This window comes from Scyliorhinus canicula, chromosome 3, assembly GCF_902713615.1.
Source record: "Scyliorhinus canicula chromosome 3, sScyCan1.1, whole genome shotgun sequence".
Classification (NCBI taxonomy): Eukaryota; Metazoa; Chordata; class Chondrichthyes; order Carcharhiniformes; family Scyliorhinidae; genus Scyliorhinus; species Scyliorhinus canicula.
The window spans coordinates 52847131-52872928 of NC_052148.1; the positions used below are offsets into that span (position 1 = coordinate 52847131).

At 49.0% G+C, this 25798-nt stretch overlaps 1 protein-coding gene across 2 annotated transcripts in view; it reads right to left on the minus strand.

The window, feature by feature from the left end:
• Nucleotides 1–216: 216 nt before the first annotated feature.
• The window catches only part of LOC119962656 (coiled-coil domain-containing protein 68-like), an 83907-nt gene continuing 58325 nt past the window's right edge, over nt 217–25798 (minus strand). For both annotated transcript variants that reach the window (XM_038790531.1, XM_038790530.1), the window contains exons 7-11: nt 24752–24846; nt 6814–6919; nt 4677–4760; nt 1806–1882; nt 217–1377 (exon numbers count right to left, since the gene is read on the minus strand). In XM_038790531.1, coding sequence (XP_038646459.1) covers nt 1314–1377; nt 1806–1882; nt 4677–4760; nt 6814–6919; nt 24752–24846 — 426 coding nt within the window. In that variant the 3' untranslated portion in view covers nt 217–1313. The remainder of the gene's footprint in view (nt 1378–1805; nt 1883–4676; nt 4761–6813; nt 6920–24751; nt 24847–25798) is intronic.

The window sequence follows — 25798 nt, forward strand, 5'->3', positions numbered from 1 at the left end:
GGCCTGCTTGGTCTGCTGTAAAAGCCAGCGATTTAGCCTTGTGAGCTAAACCAGTCCCATCTTGTTCCATGTGGATGTTATCCTTTGGGTGAAAGTAAATCATGTGACTTTATTTCCATGTTTATCTTGTGTCTCCTGGTATTTGAACTTTTGTCATAGATAATAATTTTGCTGAATAAAGAAATTTGTCCAAAAAACAGAGAAAAATATTCAATGTTCGCTGTTGAATTAACTATGTTGCCTTTTATTGGTGCGAAAAACAAACCAATCTTCATTTTTTGGGTAATTACATAAAATTTCAAAAGGTTTTGTGTGCTTTTGAGAATTTAAATAATACTGCACACAATATTTCATGGAGAAATGTATCACAACCAATACCCTGAAAGTAATCTGGCAAAAGGTAAAGTGTGGAGCCCCCTGGTGGTTCAGTGGGTAAATTCACCACTTAGTAAGAACCCATTAGAACTCCGGAAGATCCTCTTGATCTGACAGTGGGGGACAGTGGCATTAATTGATCTCAGTTAAAGTGTGGACATATTAGCTGATTCGTTCAGGAGACGTGTTGGCACCTCAGCGCCCTTACATGGATGAAGAATGTGTGTGGGCGCAAAGAGTTGGGTGATTATATAGTGAGACATCTCCCCCTATCCCCTTCACTGATACTCAAAGCCTATGATGACATAGAACCACACGGCATGTCAAATCCAGCATGTACCAGCGTGGTCTTTCACAATTAAAACAATTGAATCAAAGATTTATTTGACACAAGCAAAATTACCCTCTACATCTTTAATTCTGCCCATGCTCCCTCAATTAAAAATTAAAATGGGCAAGCAGCACTGTTTAAAACTGCATGCTGCTGGCACCATACGATATTGTGTTCTGTAAGCCAGTAGATGATATAATATGCTAAGACATTTCAAATGATCCACTAAAGAGAAATCTTGTTTTCAGAACAACACTTTTATAAATATACAAAATTGTACTAGCCTAAAGCCTCTGGGCTGTACCTTGTAGAACACTTTCATTTAATTCCCTCAAAGTTTTCCTTGTTTTTATCATATCTACAGCACTTTATTCCTTAACACGAAATGTATTTTAAAGACCAATAAAGACTCTGAAGGTCTGAAACCTTTCCGGTCGTGTTTAGTTTCAGACAAATTTGATTTTGCCTATTATCCTCTGGCGATTTCTGGCTTGGTTGGTCCCAGAGGAGTTGGTTGGCACGTTTCATGTGCAGAGGCATTAGGCTCGCTTCTTTGGCAGGTCTTCTGTGGGAAACAGTCTGCTGTACAGAGCCAGCCGATCTGAGATCAGGTACTTTTTTTCCACTTCATCAGCATTTGGTATGGGGTTTTGTTTCTTGGAGATTCATAACTATAAGGTTTGACAGTAGAGAGAGAAATAAGAGCAACACAGATAAATAGAAAAGAACTGATTGACATCCTTCATTGCCTTGTCCTATAATTTATTGCATTTAATAAAATAATCTGATTTTCTTATTCAGTCGTACAAGACACAGTGTGCATTCAGATCAGGGGGCCCTTTCCATTACTCGTAACATGATATATGATTAATTGGTGCCCCTGGTTCAGACTTGCTTAGCTTTCCAATATGGATTATTTAACTGTATTTATCGTGGGACCTTTTGATGGTGAAATTTGTTATTATCTTTTTTGGTGAACACTTTTCTGTCATTGCACTGTATCCATTTTTTTTAAGAGGAGGAAAAATACACTTTGTGTGTCCACTGTAAAAACTCCCTTACTGATATCATATGCAAAGAAAATCTCACAACATTTTACCTGGTGCAGGGTACTGGTGAAACATTCTTGCTTTGCTTGTCAACGTAATGTTCTGCTTTATATTTCAGTTCCTGGTTCTGTTTCAAATAAAGTAAGTTGTTTACTAATATTTCCATATTCTACTACTACATTAAATGTGTGTCAATGGCGATGAATTCCTCACACTTAATTAATTGAAGCTTTCAGGATTATAAAGAAAGTTGGCAACATTAATGTTGGAAATTGTTCAAGGTGAAAGGTTGAAGTTTATGTTAAAAATTAGAAACTTACAAATAACGAGGACAGGTATAACTTTTATGGTAAAACGTAATAGGAAAGCTGCCATAGATGTTACTTTCCCCAATTGGCATGATTTGGCCAAAAGCTATACCTTCCCTATAGAAGTGCAAAGGTAATTCAAATGTGGATTGATCCTTGTCACAATATCCCTTTTTTAAATTTTGAAAGGCTTCTACAAAATCTTTCATTTAAAAAGTGTTATCTACAAACGAGTTGAAACCAGTTCAAACCTCTACACTGAGAGGGTACATGACATGTTTATTATTAGTTAGAGAGGAACTGAAATCTGTGCCATAAAACCATGGCAAAAAAAAGTTAGTTCCCATCCACCCATCACCGGTGATGAAATCCTTTCCAGATAAAGCCAATTCTAATTCTAAATTGTCACCAGTTAGAGTTTAAGAGGTTGGCGCATGAAGAATATTTGCAGTTAATACAATAAAAAAGGTAGAATTACGTGCATCGAATATATGGCAGGGAAACAGGCCTCATTCAGGTTAACAAGTCTTTGCCAGTGTTTATTTTCTATTTGAGCTTCCTCTCATCTGAATCTATCATTATAACCCTCTTCTTTCTTTCTTGTGCTTATCTAATTTTACCTTAAATGCAGTCATACTATTCTCTCCAATCATTCAGAAATACGGAGTTCGAAAGCCTCATCACTCATTGGATAAAGAGCTTTATAAGTCCATAAGACATATGAGGAGAATTAGGCCATTCGGCCCATCAGGTCTGCTCTGCCATTCAATCATTGCTGATATGTTTCTCATCCCCATTCTCCCCATAACCCCTGATCCTCTGATTACTCAAGATTTGAGTTTCTTCTAAATTTCCTATTGGATTTCTTGGTGAGTATCTTGGGCGCGATTCTCTAAAATGGAGACTAAGTGTTCGCGCCATCGTGAACGCCGCCGCGTTTCTCGACGGTACAAAATGGGTGCGAGGACTACCGATTCTCCCCCCCCCCACAGAGGGCCAGCACATGCTGGAGCGGTTCACGCCGCTCCAGCCTCCCTTCCCGGTGCCGCACCAACCCGCGCATGCGCGGGGGACTTCTTCAATGCCCCGGCCCCGATGCAACATGGTGCGGGGGTTCAGGAGCCGGAAGCAGAAGAAAGTAAGCCCAGGGGGAGAGAGGTTGGACTGCTGATCGGTGAACTCCGATCATGGGCCAACCACACCACAGGCCCTCAACCTGTGGAAGGAGCGCTGTTCCCCACCCCACAGGCCACCCCCGACCCTTCGCGCAGAGTTCCCGCCGGCAGCGACCAAGGGTGAACAGTGCCAGCGGGACTCTGCCGTTTCCGCACGGCCGCTCAGCCCAACTGGGCTGGAGAATCGGCGGCCCGGCCGTGGATTGCGGGTCCGCGGCCGATGTCGCGCCAAACGCGCCGACGCAAATGGCGCTGATTCTCCACACGTTCGAGAATCACGTGCCGGCGTCAGGGCGGCATGGTGCAGTTGCGGCGATTCTCTGGCCCGGTGCAGGGCTTGGAGAATCGCGCCCCTTATATTGATGGCTTCTTGCTCTTCTCTTCCCCACCTGAGAAAACATTCTCTCTGAATCCACCCTATCAAAACTTTCTGAATTTTAAAGACATATATTAGGTTAACCATTTGATCTCTGTGCAGCCGGCTTTGCCAGCTCTATCAGGCCCTACCCTGCTAGAGTGCCAGTGCAAACCACGCCACAAGAATCTCGGTGCAGAGTGCTAGAAAATCTGGAGAGAAAACTTGGCTGTGATGCTGGAGAGCTACATGCCAGTTTTCAGTCTGAAACTGACAGATTTTGGGAAGATTCCATCCTAGATAGCCTTCGATTCCCTCCTTTCATAAGGATTCCATTCTTTTTCCTACCATCAATGTTCAACTTCCCTGAGCATGTTCCATCCCGTTTATGAAATATAAAAATTACATCAACTATTGATTTCATTCATTCAATATCATGTCTACCTGTTCTATCTCCCTGGCAAATCAAAAGTAAAATAATTATTTAATTTTTCTGCCATCTCTCTGTTGTTATCTGTGGGATTGTCCAGTCCATCCTTCAATAATCCTATTCCCCTCATAATCTTCTTTTTCATCGATGTGCCTGTGAAACCTTTTACTATTTTGTTTCATGTTTCCAGACAATTTAATTTCATTGCCCCTCTTTGCCTTCCCAATAGTTGTTTACTTCTCTCCTAATCTCTTTGTATTCTCTCCTGTCACACAGTCTTCTGCTGTCTTTGGGATCAACTAAACCCTCAAAACCTCAAATGTTCGCTGATATGTCTTTATTTATTGATGGATTTTCACTTGTGTTTGGCTTCCCTTTAGTGGAATATATTTTCCCCGTACTCTGAGGAGTGTCATTTGAAATATTTCACATTGTTGCTTTACAGTGTTGTTTACCAATTCTGCTGCCCATTCTCGTTCCATCAAGTGCTTTCAAAACCTGTCCAGTGCTGCTTTTCTTGAGGATCAGAAGAATGGGAAACGAACCCATTTAATTTGCCTTTCACTTTCCTGATGCTTGCACAATACAATTATAATGCATTTGAATTATAATGCATTCAATATTTGAGTTGTGTTATAAAACTAAATAAACACCTCTGCTTCAAGTTGGCCAACTTGTTCCCTCAGTGAGAGTATAATTTGATCCTGTTTTTTCAAATCCGTTTTTAAGTTTTCAATCTGTGAAGGAAAAGAAAAGAAATCCGTTACGTAAACGCTAGTGGCACAAGACTTTGCAGAGTCCTCCTTCACACCTGAAGAATGCCCTGTCGGTTCACAGAATCATGGAATCATCACGGAATTTCTACAATGCAGAAGGAGGACATTCGGCCCAACGAGCCTGCCTCGACCCTTCGAAAGACCACTCTACCTGGATGCATTCCCCTCCGCCCTATTCCTCCAACCCCACCCTAAGGGGCAATTTGACATGACCAAACCACCTAAGCTGCACATGGACTGTGGGAGGAAGCTGGAGCTCCCGGAGGAAACCCACACAGGCACGGGGAGAACGTGCAGACTCCGCAGACAGTCACCTGCGATCAGATCGAACCCAGGTCCTTGGCGCTGTGAGTCGGCAGTGCTAACCACTATGCCACCATGCCGTCCGCTCTTCCATACCCTTCAACAGAAATAACAGACACATAGTATCCTGTAGAATATCTAATGGTCACTTTTACCACACAGGACATGTTGATGGATGCCTGGTTATTCTGAATACTCCTTTCAACAATGTACCTTTGTGGCAGGTGTAAACCATTCAACACATCAGGCTTCCTCCACCATTCAATTTAATCATGGTTGATCTGCCCCCAACTCTATTCATTGACTTTTGCTCCATATTCCTTAACATCATTACCAATTAAGTATGTTTTTATGTACAGTATGTATGCACCTATCTATCCATCTGACTGTCTGTCTATCTATCCATCTCAAAGGGAATATTTCTTCAGCACTTACCCACTACCTAAACATTGTAAATGTAAAGAAAATGCTGATATATATAGTATAAGGGGTTAGTTATAATTATGTAGTATGCTAATCAGATACTGTACACTTCACCACCAAAAGGGGTAGCACGGTAGCACAATGGCTAGCACTGTGGCGTCACAGCACCAAGGTCCCAGGTTCGATCCCCCGCTGGCCACTGTCTGTGCGGAGTCTGCATGTCTTCCCCGTGTCTGCGTGGGTTTCCTCCAGGTGCTCCGGTTTCATCCCACAAGTCCCGAAAGACGTACAGGTTAGGTAGATTGGCCATGCTGAATTGCTCTTTGTGTTCAAAAAGGTTAGGAGGGGTTCTTGGGTTCCTGGGATAGAGTGGAAGTGAGGGCTTCAGTTGCTTGGTGCAAACTCGATGGGCCGAATGGTCTCCTTCTGCACTGTATGTTCTATGTTCTAATTGATGCAACATCATATAATTTTGCTCTTTCTCTTGTGCAACGTTGTGGTAAGATGCTGTCTGCAGTAAAAGATGTTTCAACAAAGTTTGTAGGCTGTATTTTACCTGCCCCCGCCCGGTGTGTTTTGAATGGGTATAGGGGACATGTAAAATGGGGCGGGTGCCCACTGCACCACCTTCCCCCCACCCAAGCTGACTCAATAAATATTTTGTATTAGTCAAACAATACCAAAAGTATTATAATATCTTGAATAAAAACACAAACCGCAACTGTGGAGAGAAAGGATGAATCAGCGTTTAGGTGTGAACTCCACGTTTAGCTGAACGTGGGTTTGGAATGTGATGTTAATGTATATGAGTCGCAGTATCTAGACTGAATAAGTTTGATATGTTTGTCTGGTTTCGTCATCAAGTTGGACAAACGGTTCACAGAATTCCTTTTCACTGTACGGAACCCTGCTATTCTCGAGTACCCTCGTACCTGAACTCAATTTTCTCTCTTATCATAGCCTTTGTCATGAAGATGCTGATTCTCTCTGGGCTCGATGAACGGTTGTCAGTAGCCCTGTTTCCTTCCCCTTGATCCAATTTCTTCATGTGTAAGCTTAGGGACTGAGTGCAGGCTAATCAGTCACAGTCTCATCTCAACTATCCAAATTGAGGACAAAGAACTCAGCAAAGATTGTGGATTGCACCTGCGGCACTTCATTCTGTAGAACATGTGGCATTTACCCAGTGAGACACCCAGGAGTGCTGAATGGTATTAGTAGTTTGAATACTTTGCTGCACTATGAAATATACTGGCAGTCTACATTGTCATTGTGTTCTGCACCTCACCGTGTTTATTACACTGTACAGGTTTCGATGTTGTTGGATGACAACAGCGTCCAGGTGGAAGATCTTTTCCTGTAGGGTGGAAACCTCCAGCTGATGATCCTGAAACCTGCAAACAAATACTTTTGGGTTCATTTGATGAATAAAAATCTTCAGAAAAATATCCCTCATTGGATGCCCTTTCATCCTTCCAATTACCAAATAGATAAAAATGAATTCAGTGAGACAGTGATACATGCATATTTAACAAATGTAGGATGGCAATCGAACAACCGGGTCCGACTCGGGACACAACGTAGCCAGTAAATCTCGCAAGAGGCAGAGGCCCCCGTATGGTTTTACCTTGAGGCAGGATGGTACCTTGCCCTTCATGAACTTTAATAAATTACAAACTACCTCCCCTGCCCCCTATGAAATAATCGTTTGCCGGGCCTTCCGGTCCCATCTGCTGCAGGACCAGAAATTCCCACCCGAAGTCAATGGACCTTTGGCTGCTCTGTCCAATTTTCCATCCAGCCTCTGACAATCCCCCGCCACAGAGGGGTTAAGAAAATGTTGGCCTTTGCCTTTGAACCCTTGTCAACTTAGGGGAAATGGCTATTTTCACATGGCTAGGTGTTAGGAATGTGAGTTTTGAATAAGGTGCTCATGTTTTAAACCACTGCTTTAATTTAAGGTAAAATAGAGTAATGAAGGGAGTTATGTAGGGTACAATTCTCCCAAAACATTTCTCAGCCTTGCCCCTCGCAGGAGAAGCAGCGAGATTTCTGTTGGGTGGGATCACACTTTGATGGGGTGGGGGGACTCCCCGGGCGATCGGGGGCCCCTGATTGGTCGGGTGGCAGTGCAAGGCGCCCAGGTGGCATTTTGCCCATGCTGGGAATTGAGTCTGGAAGTGTCCTGCCCTTATGAGGTGGGATACGTGGGGCTCGAGCATCCCCTCAGTGGTAAGTTGGAGCATTTGGGGGGTCCGGAATCCACAGTAGGAGTTTTGGAGAACTAAGTGCGGCCTCGGAAGGGCATTCCTCTCCGAGGCCCGGATATGAAGCCGAGTCCCATTGAATAGCCGGGGTGTTCTTGGCGCTCCAAACACCGGGAATCACCCGGCTAAACATTCCCAACATGGGATTCTGTTTTCTTTCTGTTAAATTGCGCCCTCAGTCATTTCTTTGGAGCTTGGGGACATTCCCACCGGGAAAGAGAAGGGCAAAACCTAAAGATGCTGGCTAGATGGCCATAGACGCCTACAGCATTCAATACCCAGCCCCCCCTCATTGCCACCTCGTCAGGCACCCCTCTTCATTTCCAAATTCAGCCCCCCCCCCCTTCATGCTCCTCCCTTCAGGCATCTCTTCATGCCCCTTTCAGGCTCTTCCCCTCGCAGTTCCAAACCTGGCACTGCCAAGTTGACACTGTGATGGGGCCGTGCCACGGTGCCAGGGGCAGTTCCAGGGCACTTCCCAACCATGTCCTGACCACCCCGGGGGCTGCAATGTCCTCTGAGCCCCCGGCGTGACCATTACACTGGTCTCTGCTTTTGGGGAGCAGTAGTGATTCCAACTGGCTTCACCTTGTGCTATCAAGGGGCAGTGGGGGCAGGGGCAATGAATACTGGAAGTCAGATGAATCCAGTTTACAACTGAAAATGCACATTTAAATTGTGTTTTAAATATGCGGGCATGAACCAAATTAGGTCGCCCTGTTACAAATCATGTTATGGCTCCTCTCGCGAGATTCTCCGACCATATGATCTGCTTCTTGTGGTAAACCACTGTTGCACCTCTATTACAGGATGTATGGTAGGACCTGTACTACAGGTACGTTGATAGTCCCTGAGTATAAATATGTGTGTTCTCCATGCTGCAGCCATTTCGCCAGCTGCTGTGGGAGGCCACACATCTTAGAGCAATAAAACCTCAGTTGTATCCAACTCAAGTCTTTGTGCAATTGATCTTGCATCACTTCTGTGCGGGCGGAGCTGGAGAATTGCCCCATAATCTGCTATGAATTCTACCCAGCAACAAGCCTGAGTGCTTTTGTGACCAAGGTAAGATGCTATCAAACTGTGTGTGCTATGTTTAACACCTGAACACAAAGGCTCAGAGGACAGAATCTTGTGGAGCTGCTGCCTGGAGAGGTGGCGAGGGGCCCACATCTTTTTTCAGGAAGGCCCATCACTTCTTGATCCACTCAAGTACTTGCAGGCCTTCACCCAGGATCAAATACCCAGAGGGTGAAGTCCCGCCTGTCGAGAGCTCCAGCCAATCAGATGTCGGCAGCTCTATTGAACATCAATGCCACCAATGAGGCCATGGCCTCTGCTGGTATGACACCCACCCAAGGCCCAAGGATCATTGCTAGATCCCAGGCTGGAGGTGAGTGTTTGCAGGGGGAGGGCTATGGGTCGGGGTTGGTGGAGGTGAAATGGGGAGGAAGGTTGGCAACAAGGGCAAGGGTGATTCTCAGCTGGTCCCCCTTTCCCAGTGCTGGGTCCCGCGGTCAGAAACTGCTTGGCCACTTAAGGGCTTCAAATAATGGTGGGATGAGAGGTCTGTCATTGGGCCTTTCTTTCACAGTCTCAATCAGGGTGGAGGCAGGAAGGCGGCAGGATTCCTATTTGTCCTCCTCCCACCTGGATAAATGCCCATTCTGCCACCAAACTCATCATGGAGGAGGGCACAACGTTCTTCCCAAAGATTTTGAAGAGGAACAGAAAGACAGAGAGAATGAGACAGAATAGCAGTCATTATGACCTACAGAGGGAGGCTGTTTTCTGTGCAAGCTACCAGGCAGAATACTGGGGAAAGCTTGCCAAAGCTTGATCAAAGCGAAGGAATGCGCAGTGATCTAAGGACACAGGAAGATTCCTCTTGGCCAGAATGGGAGAAGTCATCACTGCAGTAGGCCTTACTGATGAAAGTTGTTTTGGAAATTCTCAGAGGGAACGGACCTTTGATGGCCACTGAACATCATGACAAAAGGGAGGTGAAGCTGTGAGTGACTTTAGACAGTTTCCTGAAAATATTGCAATTCTGTGGAAAATGTACTGTAGAATATAAATGTGGAATGGAGACATTGCCGTGGGACCCTCCCATGTGGCATTCAGCATGGGGTGCGCGGTTAGGAATTCTTTTTGGGGCCTCGGAGATTGAGATGCAGTTTTTAATGATTTCCCGATCTCATGCTACATCGGGGAGTTCTGGCGAGCGGAGCTTCCCACTGTACAAAATGGGATATGTGGTCCTCGGCTGCGCATTCCCCGTTCAGGCCCCTTATTCAAAGTGAGTCGCGTCGAATAGCCATTTTATTCTCGGCACTGTGAGTGCCGGGAAATAGGCGGCAAAACACGCTCGCTCGGGGACTTTGTTTCCTTTTGGGAAGATTGCGGCCCAGGTTTCAAATGCAGCTGGGCTAAACAATTCCCAGATCCAGTGACCCTACAGGGCAGCAGGTTGGTTGAGAATTGGGCGGGATTCTCCCAACGGGCGGCTAAGTGCCGACGCCGGAGTAAAAACGGGAGTATTTTACTCCGGCGTCGGCGCACGTTCCGGGACCCCATTCTGTGGCCCACAGGGGGCTCGGACGGTGCTGGAGCGGCCTACACCGCTCCAGCTGCTGATCCCGGCGCTGAACCTGGCGCCAACTAGTGCATATGCAGTGGCCTTCTTCCCCACAGCGGTCCTGACGCCAAATGGCGCAGGGCTACAGGCTAAAGGAGGCCAAGGGGCAGAGAGATCGGCCCGCCGATCGGTGGGCCCCGATCGTGGGCCAGGCCACTACAGAGGCCCCCCTGGGGTCGGAGCCCCCTCCACCCCCCCCCCCCCCCCCCCCCCAACAGACCGCTCCCGGACCCTTCAACGCCGAGGTTCAGAGCATGTTAGAACGCCGCTGAGGCGGGACTCGGCTTTTTGTTGACGGCCGCTCGGCTCATCCGGGCCAGAGAGTTGGCGCATACCCCGACCGGCGCCGGGCTGACCACGCTGGCGCCGATGATGCCGAGAATTGCGTCCCGGCGTCAGGGCAACGTGGTGCGATTCGCGTGGTGCTGCGCCGATTCTCCGACCCGGCAGGGGGGTCGGAGAATATGTTTCTTATGCTCTCTTAGCTAGGAAAGTGAAGTAGGATTAAATAATTAATACCTTATTAAATTAATTATTTAAGATACTTAAATACTTTAAAGAAACTAAAAATAATTATATAATTAATCATATAAAAATTTAATGAAGAGATGAGAGGGCCATCCTATGTGGAGAGATTGAGGAGAAGGGGTCTATATTCTCTGCAGTTTAGAAGAGTGAGAAGTAATGAAATGAAATGAAAATGAAATGAAATGAAAATCGCTTATTGTCACAAGTAGGCTTCAAATGAAGTTACTGTGAAAAGCCCCGAGTCGCCACATTCCGCCGCCTGTCCGGGGAGGCTGGTACGGGAATTGAACCGTGCTGCTTGCCTGCCTTGGTCTGCTTTAAAAGCCAGCGATTTAGCCCTGCATTGAAAAGAATATAGGGCAAAATTCTCCGACACCCACGACGGGTCGGAGAATAGCGGGAGGGCCTTCCCGACATTTTTCCCGCCCTCCCGCTATTCTCCCCCCCCCCCCCCCCCCCCGCCCAACTCCCGACACGAATCGCTGCCGCCATTTTTTTACGGCTGGCAGCGATTCACAGCTGTTCGATGGGCCGAAGTCCCAGCCCTTTACACTGTTTTTACGAACGGCAAACAGACCTGGTCTGGCCGTTCGTAAAAACGGAGGGAACAACTCGCTTTTTATAACCATGGCACCGATTGGCACGGCAGTACCACGGCCGTGCCAAGGGTGCCATGGGCCCGCGATCGGTGGGCACCGATCGCGGGCAGCGGGCCCGATGCCCGCGCACTATTTGTCCTTCCGCCGCCCCGCAGTATCCATTCGCGGGGCGGCTGAGGGGCATCCCGGCCCGCGCATGCGCGAGTTTCGCGCAAATACGCGATGATGTCATCCGCGCATGTGCGGGTTGGAGTCTTCCAATCCGCGCATGCGCGGCTGACGTCATATGACGCATCAGCCGGCGCTAACTCCGGCAAGCGGGCTTAACGAAATTCGTTAAGCCCGTGATGCCGGAGCTTGCAGCGTCGGGCTGCTAGCCCCGACCGGGGAACAGAATCGGTTCCCGGTCGGGAAGGGGTGCGTTTTGGGAGAATCGCGCCCATAATTCTTATAGGCTTCACAGGATAGATGCCGACATCTAGATGGAGAGGCTGGAAACTCAACTCATGTTTTAGAATATGTAGAGTTGAATACTACTGGGGATGTGGACGGCATGACTCCGCCACCACCACCATCACTCCCCCCCTCCCCCACAACCTCGGAAACAACATTGGCATAGAGTCGAGTAGGACTTTTATCCCTCCTTGTGGGGCAATGCCCACTTTCTGGACCTGCCAGCCATTAGGATCAGCAGGCAGTTCTATTGGTCCTGGCAGCACCAGGAAGGTACTGACTCTGTGGGAAAAGATGACGACCTAGGGCCTGGATCCCGATAAGGCCGATAGGGCTGGAGGGTTCAAGTAGGTTAGGAGATCGGTGGGGTTGGTTTAAGGGAATAAGCAGGAACAAAAACAGGGGAGTCCAACCTAATGGAACCACCTAGCGATCGGCAAAGGGAAGCCCGGAAGAACACCTTCCCCCTTCCTTCCTGCCCTTTAAACATACCTCTCCATTCACCTGAGGAAGGAGCTGCGCTCCGAAAGCTCGTGTTTGAAACAAACCTGTTGGACTTTAACCTGGTGTTGTAAGACTTCTTACTTTAAACATTTGAGTGAACAATTCTGATTCCTGCCCAGCTGCTCTCCCCAAATTTGTTAAGGCATGGACAGCAGATTTTCAGGATCATTTGTCTTGATAACAAGCCTAATTGACCCTTAATTGTTCATATGAATATGACAGACGGGGACTTCCGGTTGCGGCTATGACCAGCTAAGTCGCACGTTTGGCTGCTCCGGCGAGGAAGGTGTTTTCGGGCCGATTGGAGGGCCCCTAACGGCGCTGGAACGACGATTCCCGGTGGGGGAAGGTTCCCAGAGGAGAACCCTGCGAAATTTATGGTCGTCACCCGAAGTGGGGCAGGAAAAAAAGCGGCAGCAGCTCCCCGAAAAAAGCGGGGGAAGAAACCCAAAATGGCGGCCGGCGGCGCACCCGAGGACTGGAGGAAATGGGCGGAGGAGCAGCAGGCCGTTCTCCTGCGCTTCTTCACGGAGCTGAAAGTGGAGCTGCTGGAGTCGATGAACGCGACGACCACCAGGCTGATGGGAGCCCAGGCGACCCAAGAGGCGTCAATTCGGGAGCTGCAGCAGGAGATGGCTGTGAGGGAGGAGGAGGCCACGGTCCTCGTGGGAAAGGTGGAGGTGCACGAGGCACTCCACCTGAAATGGCAAAACCGATTGGAGGAGATGGATACCCGCATGAGGCGGAAAAACCTGAGGATCCTGGGCCTGGCAGAAGGGCTGGAGGGGTCGGACCTCCCGAGGTATGTGGCAGAAATGCTGGGCTCACTGATGGGGGCAGGGGCCGTCCCTTCGCCCCTGGAACTGGAGGAGGCCCACAGAGTAATGGCCAGGAAGCCAAGAGCAAACGAACCCCCGAGGGCGGTGCTGGTTCGGTTCCAGCGATTCAGTGACCGGGAGAGGGTGCTGAGGTGGGCCAAGAGAGAGAGGAGCAGCAAATGGGAGAACTCGACGGTGAGGATCTATCAGGACTGGAGTGCGGAGGTGGCAAGGCGGCGGGCCCGGTTCAACCGGACGAAGGCGGTGCTGCATGCCAAGAGAATCAGATTCGGGATGCTGCAGCCAGCGCGCTTGTGGGTGACCTATAAGGACCAGCACCACTATTTCGAGTCCCCGGAGGAGGCGTGGGCCTTTGTCCAGGAAGAAAAGCTGGACTCGAACTAGAACCAGGGGATACTTGGCGGTTGTTGCCGCTCTAGTACTTTGAGCTGGACACGTGGCTTTCTTTTGGTTGGATTCTCACTTGGCTGTATTTTTGGCCCTTTTTTTTTCTCTCTACCAGTTTTTTTTCTTTTTTCTGTTATTTATAATGTTATGTTGGGGGGGCGGGGTGGGGGGGGGAGTGCCGGGGGTATGTGTTTCTTGTGGGGTTTTTTCTTTTATCGGTGTGGGATCGGGGACGGGGGTGGAACTGAAGATGGAGGGGTGGGGAGTGGCAGGGCGAAAGCGCGGGCTTTCCTCTGGTTTCCCGCGCACGAGGCAGAGGAGGGAGGAGGGTGGGAGGAAGGGGCGTGGTCAGCAATGGCTCCCTTTCCCGCGCTGGAGCGGGGTCAAGGAGGGGTGGTAAGGGGGGGGAGGTCCCCCAAGCCGGGAGGAGTCGGATTGTGGCAGGGGCAGCCGGGTCAGCGTAAACCAGCTGACTTACGGAAGTACTATGGAGGGTGCATCGCGGCTAGGAAGGGTCCTAGCCTGGGGGGGGAGGGGGGTGGGGGGGGGGAGGGGGGAAGGGGGGGGGGCTACCGGGTTGCTGCTGAAAAGGCCAGGGAGGAGAAGTTGAGGACCGGAGGGGTGGGGGGAGGACGCCATCGCCATGGGGAGCGGGTCAGAAGGGGAGGGCTGACTCGGGGCGAGCAGGAGACAGGATATGGCTAGTCGGCAGGGGAGAGGGGCGGGCTGCCCTTCGATCCGGCTGATCACTTGGAATGTGAGGGGGCTGAACGGGCCGGTCAAGAGAACGAGAGTAATCTCGCATTTGAAGGGACTGAAGGCGGATGTAGCAATGCTACAAGAGACCCATTTGAAGGTGGCGGACCAGGTCCGCCTGAGAAGGGGGTGGGTGGGACAGGTGTTCCACTCAGGACTGAACGCAAAGAACCGGGGGGTGGCGATCCTGGTAGGGAAGAGGATGTCGTTCGTGGCGGCGGAGGTGGTGGCGGATAAAGAGGGTAGATATGTCATGGTGAACGGTAGGTTACAGGGGGAGAAAGTGGTGATGGTTAATGTGTATGCCCCGAATTGGGACGACGCTGGCTTCATGAGGCGCCTACTGGGCCTCATTCCGGACCTGGAGGCAGGGGGCCTGATCATGGGGGGGGACTTCAACACAGTGCTGGACCCCGTGCTGGACAGATCGAGTTCAAGGACGAGTAGGAGGCCGGCAGCGGCAGAAGTGTTAAAGGGGTTTATGGAGCAGATGGGAGGGGTAGATCCCTGGAGGTTTGGGAGGCTGAGGGCGAGGGAGTATTCCTTTTTCTCCCATGTCCACAGAGTCTATTCTAGAATTGACTTTTTTGTATTGAGCAGGGGACTGATCCCGAAAGTACGGGAAGTGGAGTACTCGGCCATAGCGGTCTCAGACCATGCGCCACACTGGGTAGATTTGGAAATGGGGGAGGCGCGAGACCAGCGTCCGCTGTGGCGCCTGGACGTGGGGTTGCTGGCGGATGAGGAGGTGTGTAAGAGGGTCCGGAAGAGCATTGAAAGATATCTGGACACTAATGACACGGGGGAGGTGCAGGTGGGGATGGTCTGGGAGGCCCTGAAGGCGGTGATCCGGGGGGAGCTGATCTCCATACGGGCACATAGGGAAAGGAGGGAGAGACAGGAGAGGGAGAGGCTGGTGGGGGAGCTTTTGGACGTGGATAGGAGATATGCGGAGGCACCAGAGGAGGGGCTGCTGGGGGAACGGCGTAGTTTGCAGGCTAAGTTCGACCTGTTGACCACCAGAAAGGCAGAGACACAGAGGAGAAGGGCGCAGGGCGCGATTTATGAATATGGGGAGAAGGCGAGTAGGATGTTGGCGCATCAGCTCCGCAAGCGGGATGCGGCTAGAGAAATTGGGGGAGTGAGGGAGAGGGGTGGGAACGTAGTGCAGAAGGGGCCAGAAGTAAATGGGGTCTTCAGAGACTTCTATAAGGAGCTGTATCGGTCAGAGCAGCCGACGAGGGGAGGGGGGATGGAGGGCTTCTTGAACAAATTGAGGTTCCCCAAGGTCCAAGAGGAGCGGGTAGAGGGGCTGGGGGCGCCGATAGGATTAGAGGAGCTAGTCAAGGGGATTGGGCATATGCAGACGGGGAAGGCGCCGGGGCCAGACGGGTTCCCGGTGGAATTTTACAAAACATATGCGGATTTGGTGGGCCCTGTGCTGGTACGAGCCTTCAACGAGGCATGGGAGGGGGGGGCTTTGCCCCCGACAATGTCGCAGGCACTGATCTCTCTGATCTTGAAGCGGGACAAGGACCCCGTGCAGTGTGGGTCATATAGGCCTATCTCGCTCCTGAATGTGGACGCTAAGTTGCTGGCAAAGATCCTGGCTACCAGGATAGAGGATTGTGTGCCAGGGGTGATACACGAGGACCAGACGGGTTTTGTGAAAGGGCGGCAGCTTAATACGAACGTGCGGAGACTGCTAAACGTCATCATGATGCCGGCAGTGGAGGGTGAGGCGGAGATAGTGGTGGCATTGGACGCGGAGAAAGCATTTGATAGGGTGGAGTGGAAGTACCTGTGGGAGACGCTGGAACGGTTTGGATTTGGGGAGGGATTTATTAAATGGGTGAAGCTGCTCTATTCGGCCCCGACGGCAAGTGTAGTGACGAATGGTAGGAGATCGGAGTATTTTGGGCTCCACCGGGGGACCAGACAGGGGTGCCCCTTGTCCCCCCTGCTCTTCGCACTGGCAATTGAACCGTTGGCGATGGCACTGAGGGGCTCGGGGGGGTGGAGAGGGCTGACAAGGGGCGGGGAGGAGCACCGGGTATCGCTATACGCGGACGACCTGCTGCTATACGTGGCAGACCCAGAAGGGGGAATGCCGGAGGTGATGGAACTGCTAGCAGAATTTGGGGACTTTTCGGGGTACAAGCTAAACTGGGGCAAGAGTGAGGTATTTGTGATACACCCAGGGGACCAGGAAGAGGGAATCGGGAGACTCCCATTTAAGAGAGCAGGAAAGAGTTTTAGATATTTAGGGGTGCAGGTGGCAAGGAACTGGGGGACTCTCCACAAGCTGAACTTCTCCAGGCTGGTGGAACAGATGGAGGAGGAATTTAAAAGGTGGGACATGGTGCCGCTGTCGCTGGCGGGCAGAGTGCAGTCCGTTAAAATGACGGTCCTCCCGAGGTTTTTGTTTTTATTTCAGTGCTTGCCCATCTTCCTCCCCAGGGCCTTCTTCAAAAAGGTGACGAGTAGCATCATGAGCTACGTGTGGACGCACGGTACCCCAAGGGTGAGGAGGGTCTTCTTGGAGCGGAGTAGGGATAGTGGAGAGCTGGCACTACCCAATCTTTCGGGGTATTACTGGGCGGCAAATGTATCGATGGTGCGCAAGTGGATGATGGAAGGGGAGGGGGCAGCTTGGAAACGAATGGAGAGGGCGTCCTGTGGCAACATAAGCCTGGGGGCCCTAGTAACGGCGCCATGGCCGCTCCCTCCCACGAGGTACACCACGAGCCCGGTGGTGGCGGCCACCCTCAAGATCTGGGGGCAGTGGAGGCGTCACAGGGGGGAAGTGGGAGGTCTGATGGAGGCACCATTAAGAGGGAACCATAGATTCATCCCGGGGAACATGGACGGGGGATTTCAGAGCTGGCACAGGGTGGGCATCAGGCAGCTGAAGGATCTGTTTGTAGATGGGAGGTTTGCGAGCCTGAGAGAGCTGGAGGAGAAATTCGGGCTCCCCCCGGGAAACATGTTTAGACATTTGCAGGTGAAGACATTTGCTAGACGCCAGGTGGAAGGGTTTCCCTTGCTCCCCAGTAGGGGGGCGAGTGATAGGGTGCTCTCGGGGGTCTGGGTCGGAGGGGGGAGGATATCGGACATCTACAAAGTAATGCAGGAGGCGGAGGAGGCATCAGTAGAGGAGCTGAAAGCCAAGTGGGAGGGGGAGCTGGGAGAACAGATAGAGGATGGGACATGGGCTGATGCCCTGGTGAGGGTTAATTCTTCCTCCTCGTGTGCGAGGCTTAGCCTCATTCAATTTAAGGTGCTACATAGAGCCCATATGACGGGGACAAGGATGAGTCGGTTCTTTGGGGGTGAGGACAGATGTGTCAGGTGTTCGGGAAGTCCAGCGAACCATGTCCATATGTTTTGGGCATGTCCGGCACTGGAGGAGTTCTGGAAGGGGGTGGCAAGGACGGTGTCGAGGGTGGTGGGATCCAGGGTCAAACCAGGATGGGGACTTGTGATCTTTGGGGTTGGGGTGGAGCCGGGGGTACAGGAGGCGAGAGAAGCCGGAGTACTGGCCTTTGCGTCCTTAGTTGCTCAAAGAAGGATACTAATACAGTGGAAGGACGCGAGGCCTCCAAGCGTGGAAACTTGGATTAACGACATGGCAAGCTTTATTCAGTTGGAAAGGGTCAAATTCGCCCTGAGAGGGTCGGTACAAGGGTTCTTCAGACGGTGGCAGCCTTTCCTCGACTATTTGGCTCAGAGATAGGGTACAGAGGTCGCAGCAGCAGCAACCCGGGGGGGGGGGGGGGGGGGGGGGGAGGGGGGGGGGGGTGGCAACAATGGTTGTGGTGGGTTATTTACGGTTGAGATGCGGGCAAATTTGCTCGCAGTTCATGTTTGATGTTGATTGTTGCTTTGTTCGTTTTTGGGGGAGGGGGGGAGGGACAACGCGCGCGCGAGTTCGAGCGGGGGGGGGGATATTTGTTAAGAGGGAATATTCTGTAATATTTTATAGTTAGTTGGGGTAAATATCTCCATGTAAAAAATTCTTTCAATAAAAATTATTTATAAAAAAAAATGAATATGACAGACGGGCTGCCAATTTCAGTGCATCCCCCGTTACCCCCCCGTAAAATGAGTGTGAGCCGGGGGCAGGCGGGTTGCTGGTGGAATTGGTGCCTGGCCTATTTCACATGCCCCCACAACCCCCATCCCCTCACAACAGGCAACACACCCTCAGGGAGAATGTAACATTCAGCCCGTTGATCCTCATTTGTTGCGTATATTCAAAACTGAGAACGATAGACTTTTGGGCATTAAAAATTTGGGAATTGGTTGGGAAAACTGATTTGATATAAAAATCCAGCCTTTGATCTTACTGATTGGCGGAGAAGGCTCGAGGGGCTGTGTGAATTACTCCAGCATCTACATCGTGTGTTCTTGCAGACAGGTATCTTGTGGGTGTGAATTAAGGTCCAGACAATGTTCCCTCCCCAGTAACAAGGTGAAAAACATCAAAGCTCATGTTTTAAAACTTTGGGAAAGATTTAGGGAGTAGGTAAATTGTTAATTTTATGCGATATCTGTTGATTTGGTCGGACGGAACAAGGGTTTTTGCATAAGAATATAATGATTTAAGAGAAAGCTAAAAACAAGACTTCAAGAATAGTATCCGTGCAATGTTGATGTGAAAATATACTAAGTATTAGAAGTTGGGAACTGAGAGGCACTAATTAGTGTGTGAGACGAGGGTGGTGGTGGGGGGGGGGGGGGGGGGGGGGGGGGGGGTAGCGCTGACTGATTTAATGGGACTAAAATTAGATTTCTTTTAACCTAGAACAAAGAAGAAAGCTGTGGCAAAGATAAAGGAGGTACCAATCGTCATTTTCTAACATTCTTTAGAACTAGAAATTGTGCCAAAGAAGTGATGGCTAGTAAATACTCCATTTAAACACAGGGAAAGAAAGAGCATGTTCTGGTACCTGAATCACAAAATGTTAGTATGCAGGTACAGCTATGGACTTTATTCCCATTTAGTTAAATCGTGCCCAGTGTGTATAGATTTGGTCTCCTGATTTGAAAAAAGATATAATTACGTTAAAAGCAAAGCAGAGAAGGTCCACTATCTACAAGGTCTCACATAAGTCATCTGCATATAAAATTAATGGTGCATGAGATAGTGTATGGAGATCGATAGAAAACTGGTTGAAAGACAGGCAACAAAGAGTAGGAATAAATGGGTCTTTTTCCAAGTGACAGGAAGTGACTAATCGCGTGTTGCAGCGATCAGCGCTAGGACCCCAACTATTCGTATTGTATAATAATGATACTGCACTGTACTGATTCTATTCTAGTCTACTCCATGACTTAGATGAGGGACTAAATTTAATGGGCTAGATTCTCCCTCCCTGAGACTAAGTGTCGACACTGGGGCAGGGTTCGTGGACTTTCGCAACAGCAAAACTGGCGCCGAAACAGGACCAATTCAGCGACTGTAGAGGGGCTAACATCAGCGGCACGTGGGACACAATCGATTACAATGGTTCGCCAGGTCCCTGATTGACACTCGGTAGGATGACAAGCTGCAGCCACATATACACACTTCACTCCCCACACACACTCATCCCACGTATGGAACACACCCATACAGCTGATGGCTTGGCTGGGGCCAGAGGGCACCTACTGGGGGGCACTTATACGACCCGTGTCTCTAAGTTCACAGTGGCTGTCAGCAGCATGCGCAGGTACATGGTTGATTTTCCAAATGTGGCAATGGTGTCCTCTGCCCGTCCACCCCGACTCCACAGCCCACCTCCTGGCCAGTCTCTGCTACTCCCCTGGCCCTGGCAGAAGCCCAATGGTCAGCGGTACGACTGTCAGAAAACTATGGCAATGTTGGACACTTTCCACACCCCTTCTTTCTCCCTCAGCAGCGACGATGACGGTGTCACGATTTTTGAAAGCAAAAGTGAACCATGTTGTCGGGAACCCGGCCCATCGGAGGCGGAGAATCGCGGAGGTCCTGGGGAATACCAGGTCAGGCCCGTTGATGATATGCAAACAGTGTCTACTGTTTGTGTGTTCAGGACCACATTGACACCGCTGTCGAGGTGATGGAGAATTGCGATTTGGCGCTAAATCAGCACGCTGCGATTTTTGCGTCAGAACCTATTCTCCGCCCAATTCTTGATTTCAGCGTCAGCCAATGAAGAATCCCGCCAAATACCTCCAATTTGCAGATGACATAAAATTGCGTGAGAGGGTGAGCTCTGAGGAGGATGCAGAGATACTTCAGTGTGATTTGGATAAGATTTATTTTATAAATTTAGAGTACTCAATTAATTTTTTCCAATTCAGGGGCTATTTAGCGTGACCAATCCACCTACCCTGCACATCTTTGGGTTGTGGGGGCGAAACTCACGCAAACACGGGGAGAATGTGTAAACACCACAGGTGACCCAGAGCCGGGATCGAATCTGGGATCTCGCCACCGTGCTGCCCCTGAATTGGATAATTTGAGAGAGTGGCAAATGTATAGCAGTATAATGTGGATAAATGTTTGGTAGCAGACTAATATCTGAATGGCTATAGATTGAGAGAGACTGAGAGACATGAAGCTGTACAATGAGACCTGGGTGTTCTTCTACACCAGATGCTGAAAGTTATATGAGGTGAAGAAGGCAGATATGTTGGTCTTTATAGGACCAGAATGTCTTGCTGCAATTATACAGGCTTTGGTGAGAGCACATCAGGAATATTGTATCGTCTCCTTTACTGAGGAAGGATGTTCTTTCTATGGAGGGAGCGCAGCAAAATTTTACCAGACTGATTCCTGGAATGGCGGGACTGATGTACGAGGATAAATTAAGTCGGTTAGGATTATATTTGCAGGAGTTCAGAAGAATGAGGAGGGATCTCATAGAAACCAATAAAATTCAAACAGGACTGGACAGGGTAGATACAGGAAGGGTGTTCCCACATGCAGGGGAGTCTAAGGAAATGGGTAGACCATTTAGGACTAAGATGATGAGAAATTCCTGCGCCCTGAGAGTGGTGAGCCTGTGGAATTGTCTACCACAGTTGAGGTCAAAACATTATGGGCGCGATCTACTGGCTGTTCACGCTGGCGGGATATTCTGGTCCCGTACCGACGCACGGGTTCCCTGGCGACAAGGGGTGCAGACACCGGGAAATCCTGTTGACAACGGTGAGGTCGGTAAATCCCGCTGGTGGGCTGCCTCCGCCACCGAAAAACAAGCGGTGGGTTGGTCCCGACCATAAGGTGAGATTTTCCAGTTGCTCACGCCAGCGGGATCTTCCAGTCCCAATGAGAGCGGCGGGACCAGAAGATCCGCAGACCGCCTCCCTCCGCCGAGAAACACATTGGGAAGCCAGAGAATCTTGCCCTGTACGTTTTCAAGGAGTTCAATATAGCTCCTGAGGCTAAAGGGATCAAAGGATACAGGGGAGAGGGGGAACGGGTTAATGATTTGATAGGGTAGACATCAGGAAGATGTTTGTATTTGTGAGGAAGCTAGAACTAGAGGACACAGTTTAAGAATATGTCTCCCTTTTAAGACTGAGGTTAGGAGGATTTTTTGATGGTCAATCGTCTGCGGAATTCACTTCCCCAAACAGCAATGGAGGCTGGGTCATTGAATTTATTAGACAGAATTTTGATTAACAAGGGAGTCAAGGGCTCTGAGGGGTAGATAGAAAAGTGCAATTGAAGCCACAATCAGATCACCCATGGTCTTATTGAATGGCAGAGCAGGATCAAATGACTTATATAATTTTTCTTAGTGTCACAGATAGGCTTACATTAACACTGCAATGAAGTTACTGTGAACTGCCCATTCCTCTCCGAAGTCCTATGTTACACAAACATTATGACCTGGCTACCCCTACTCTAACTGGGGGTAAACCTGCAAGAGATATTTTTCATTGTGGCACTGCTGGATGGAGCCTTAATCAGTCAGAATGATTTGAGAAATTTAGGTGCGTGCTTCAGTTACCCACATGCACAGCTGGCAGGAAAGAGTCTCTACAAGTGTGCAACATCAGAAAGATGCCCCTCTGGAGTCCATGATATAGGATGAAATGAGAGAACACTCAGAAGAATTGCAGAAACAAAAGAGACATTCTGTCAAAGTTTTTTATCTTCCACTCATCAGACCACATTATGAGTGCAAGATTAAACTCTTCAACGTGTCTCGCTTTCTTTCAGCAATACTCAAGTTCTGTACCACCAAGCAATTACTTAGAAAGCGGTGAAGTACTGTCATTACGATTTGTATTTTTACAGCACCTTTAGCAGAGTTAAATATCTGAAGGGTTAATCAATGGCAATGTAATAGATAATAAAGAACCAATTTTACCCAACTAATACATTTGCCTTTTTCAAGAAATGGAAGGACATTAATTTTTGAATCTCATCATTTCCGGAGCACCTGTGACTTTTGTCGGCATGTCTCACCAAGATTTTCACTGGTTTATTTTCAAAGTGAGATGAATGAGTTCCTAACTGTGGCTGACATCACAATGTGCAGGAGATAAATCTCCCACTCACTTCCAGCTCTTGTGATTTCTCCTTTGGGATCAAAGAATTATTTCCTTAATTTTTGGTTCCCTTAATTAGTGTGGGGTTTTTCTCTGCTCTTTCGTCTCACCCAGGAGTTGCATTACTGGCCTGTGGAGAGGCAGGGGTGGTACCATAAATTGCAGCCTGACAATAGAGGATGACTTGATTAACTATTTCCTGTGATGCAGAGCAAGGCCAGCAGTGCAGGTTCACTTTCTATACCAGCTGAAGTTATTAATGAAAGCCCTGCCTTCTCGACATTTCCCTTTGCTTCAGGTGTGGTGATCCTCAGGTTAAATCACCACCAGTCAGCTCTCCCCTCCTCAATGGGGAAAGTAACCTATGGTCATCGGTGATTTTAGTTTTATTCATAATTTTGTACCTGCAGCAAACGATTTATTTGTTTATGCATCCACCCTTATTATAATCATTTTTAAAAGAGACTGACTGATGATAGAGTAAGAAACGTTACGATGAGGTGATTAGCCATTGTACACAAAGTACAATTATGTATCTCTCTCTATTAGAGAGAGAAAGTTGGGTTATATACAACTTGAGAGGCATGACTGTATAAGCAAGGTGAGAAGACAAGGGGCGGGAATCTCTGGTCGCCGATGGCGAAATCTCGTTCGGCGATTGATCGGAGAATACCAGTTTCTGACAAAATCGGGGGCGGAGCCGCTTTCGCGATGCTCCGCCCCCTCCAAGCAGCGTACTCTAGGAGTCTGCTGCACGCCATATCGGCCGCCTCAGGACATTGCCTGAGGCCCACACCCCGATGCTCTGCCCTGACCAGCCGAGTTCCCGACGGCGTCGGATGCGTGTGTTTTCATCCATCGGGAATTCGGAAGGCGGCTGCGGACTCAGTCCGGCGCTACCAGGGGAGGGCTGATCCGCGGGCAGGCGGGACTTTAGCAGGGGCTGGGGGCACTGTTGGGTGTTGGGCTTGGCTCGCGAGCCAGCCAAAGGGGGGGGGCTCTATTTTGCAGGCCGGGTCCGCATGTGGCCGGTGCTATGTTACAAGGCGCGGCCAGTGCAAGCCGCCGCCGTACACATGAGTGAATGTGGACCCGGCAATTCTCCGGGCCGAATCGGCAACTAGCGCCGGGTGCTCTACACTGCTCGGCTGCTGGCCCCCAGACAAATGGGGGATCGGTGGCTGTATTGGACCAAATTTTCGGTCATAAAATGCCACCGTTCACACGCCGGCGTCAGGACATAGCCTCAAAATCAGAGAATCCAGCCCCAGGTCTTTATGAACCACCATAGTCAGTACAGTCATTGAACCCATGCTGTTGGTGTAATTTCACATCACAATCTAGCCATCTAAGCTGACTGACTCCTGTAGTAAGAAATAAACCATAAAAAATTGAGAAAATGCAACCAGTGGAGACAATTGTGAGAATACAGGGGAAAACAAGGAGTTGCAGATAGTCTGAAAAGTTCTGAGAATGAAACTGAGGTGGCAAGAGTGGGAAAAGCAAAAATAAACAACAAAGTTGCGCAGTAACCTCATTGAGAAACCCATGTGTTCATTATGGAACCAATCCGATTTCAATTTGATGTGAAAATTGGGCAAGATCCATCAAACATGGTCAAAGTGGTGTGGATAAAAATGACCTCCGCAGACATGAGATGAAAGACATTAGACAATGATAGACAAGCTGAAATATTGATGGCAATCTGTCATAATAAAGTTACTACCTCATTCTGTTGTCTGTAACATCCATAGAAGTAGACTCCTCCAATTCCATCTTTTTTTCCACAGACTGTTTCCTTTCTACCAACTCTTTCTTCTCCTACATAAAATATTTGAATGACATCTTCAGGAATCCAGTATGTTTAAAAGAATATCAGAGCGAACATTAATTTTTATATCGATATAAGAAAATAGGCGTGAGAAAACACCATTCAACCTATCCACTCTGCCCCTTTGGTTAGGCCTTTGTTCAAGATCCGGAAGAGAGGTTCATTTTCTCTGGTAGTTGATGCACTATCAATTACGATGAGACGGGAGTAGAGTGTAATCGAGGCTTTATTACGCAGAGATGTGTAGCCACCCGCAGCGGCTGCAGCTCGGAGAGCCCACACATTTATACTCCGCCTACTGGGCGGAGCCAGCAGGCAGGGATCTACCCCCGTACCTGTACTACAGGCCCTTACCGTTATACACCTCATATGCGGTACATACAATACCATACAACAGTGGTGACTACCACAGTAGTGCATTTGTTAATATATCCCTTTAACTTTCCTATGCTATTTTAAATCCGATGGGAATGCATAAAACAGATTGTGTTAAATTGGAACACAAAAAGATCACTAAAGGATTGTATGTGAATGTACTAACTAGTGCACTGCCAGAGGAAATTAAACCTCAAACATGTTCTCTTCTTGCTTCTTTCTCAGTCTCTATTTCATCTTCAGTGATAGAATATTAGATTTCAAATATGTAATTTCATCGTTCCCATTAGTATTTCTGTAAAGAGTGAGACTTTTGAACTGCAAGTGTGAAGGGGTGAAAGACTCGCAGGAATATAATTGTAGACCCTGAGAAAGATTTTCCGATTATCATACCTGAGTATATTGGATAACCTAGGTATAGCAAAGAGAGCAAAATGCGTATGGATGGAAAATTGGCAAATCCTGCTGCAATATTCCTCTTTGTGTTGTACATGGGCAATCCAATATGCCTGGTTGTGAAGGTTCCCTCTCTGGAGCAATGTAGTAAGTTCCTTTCATTAGCTGGAT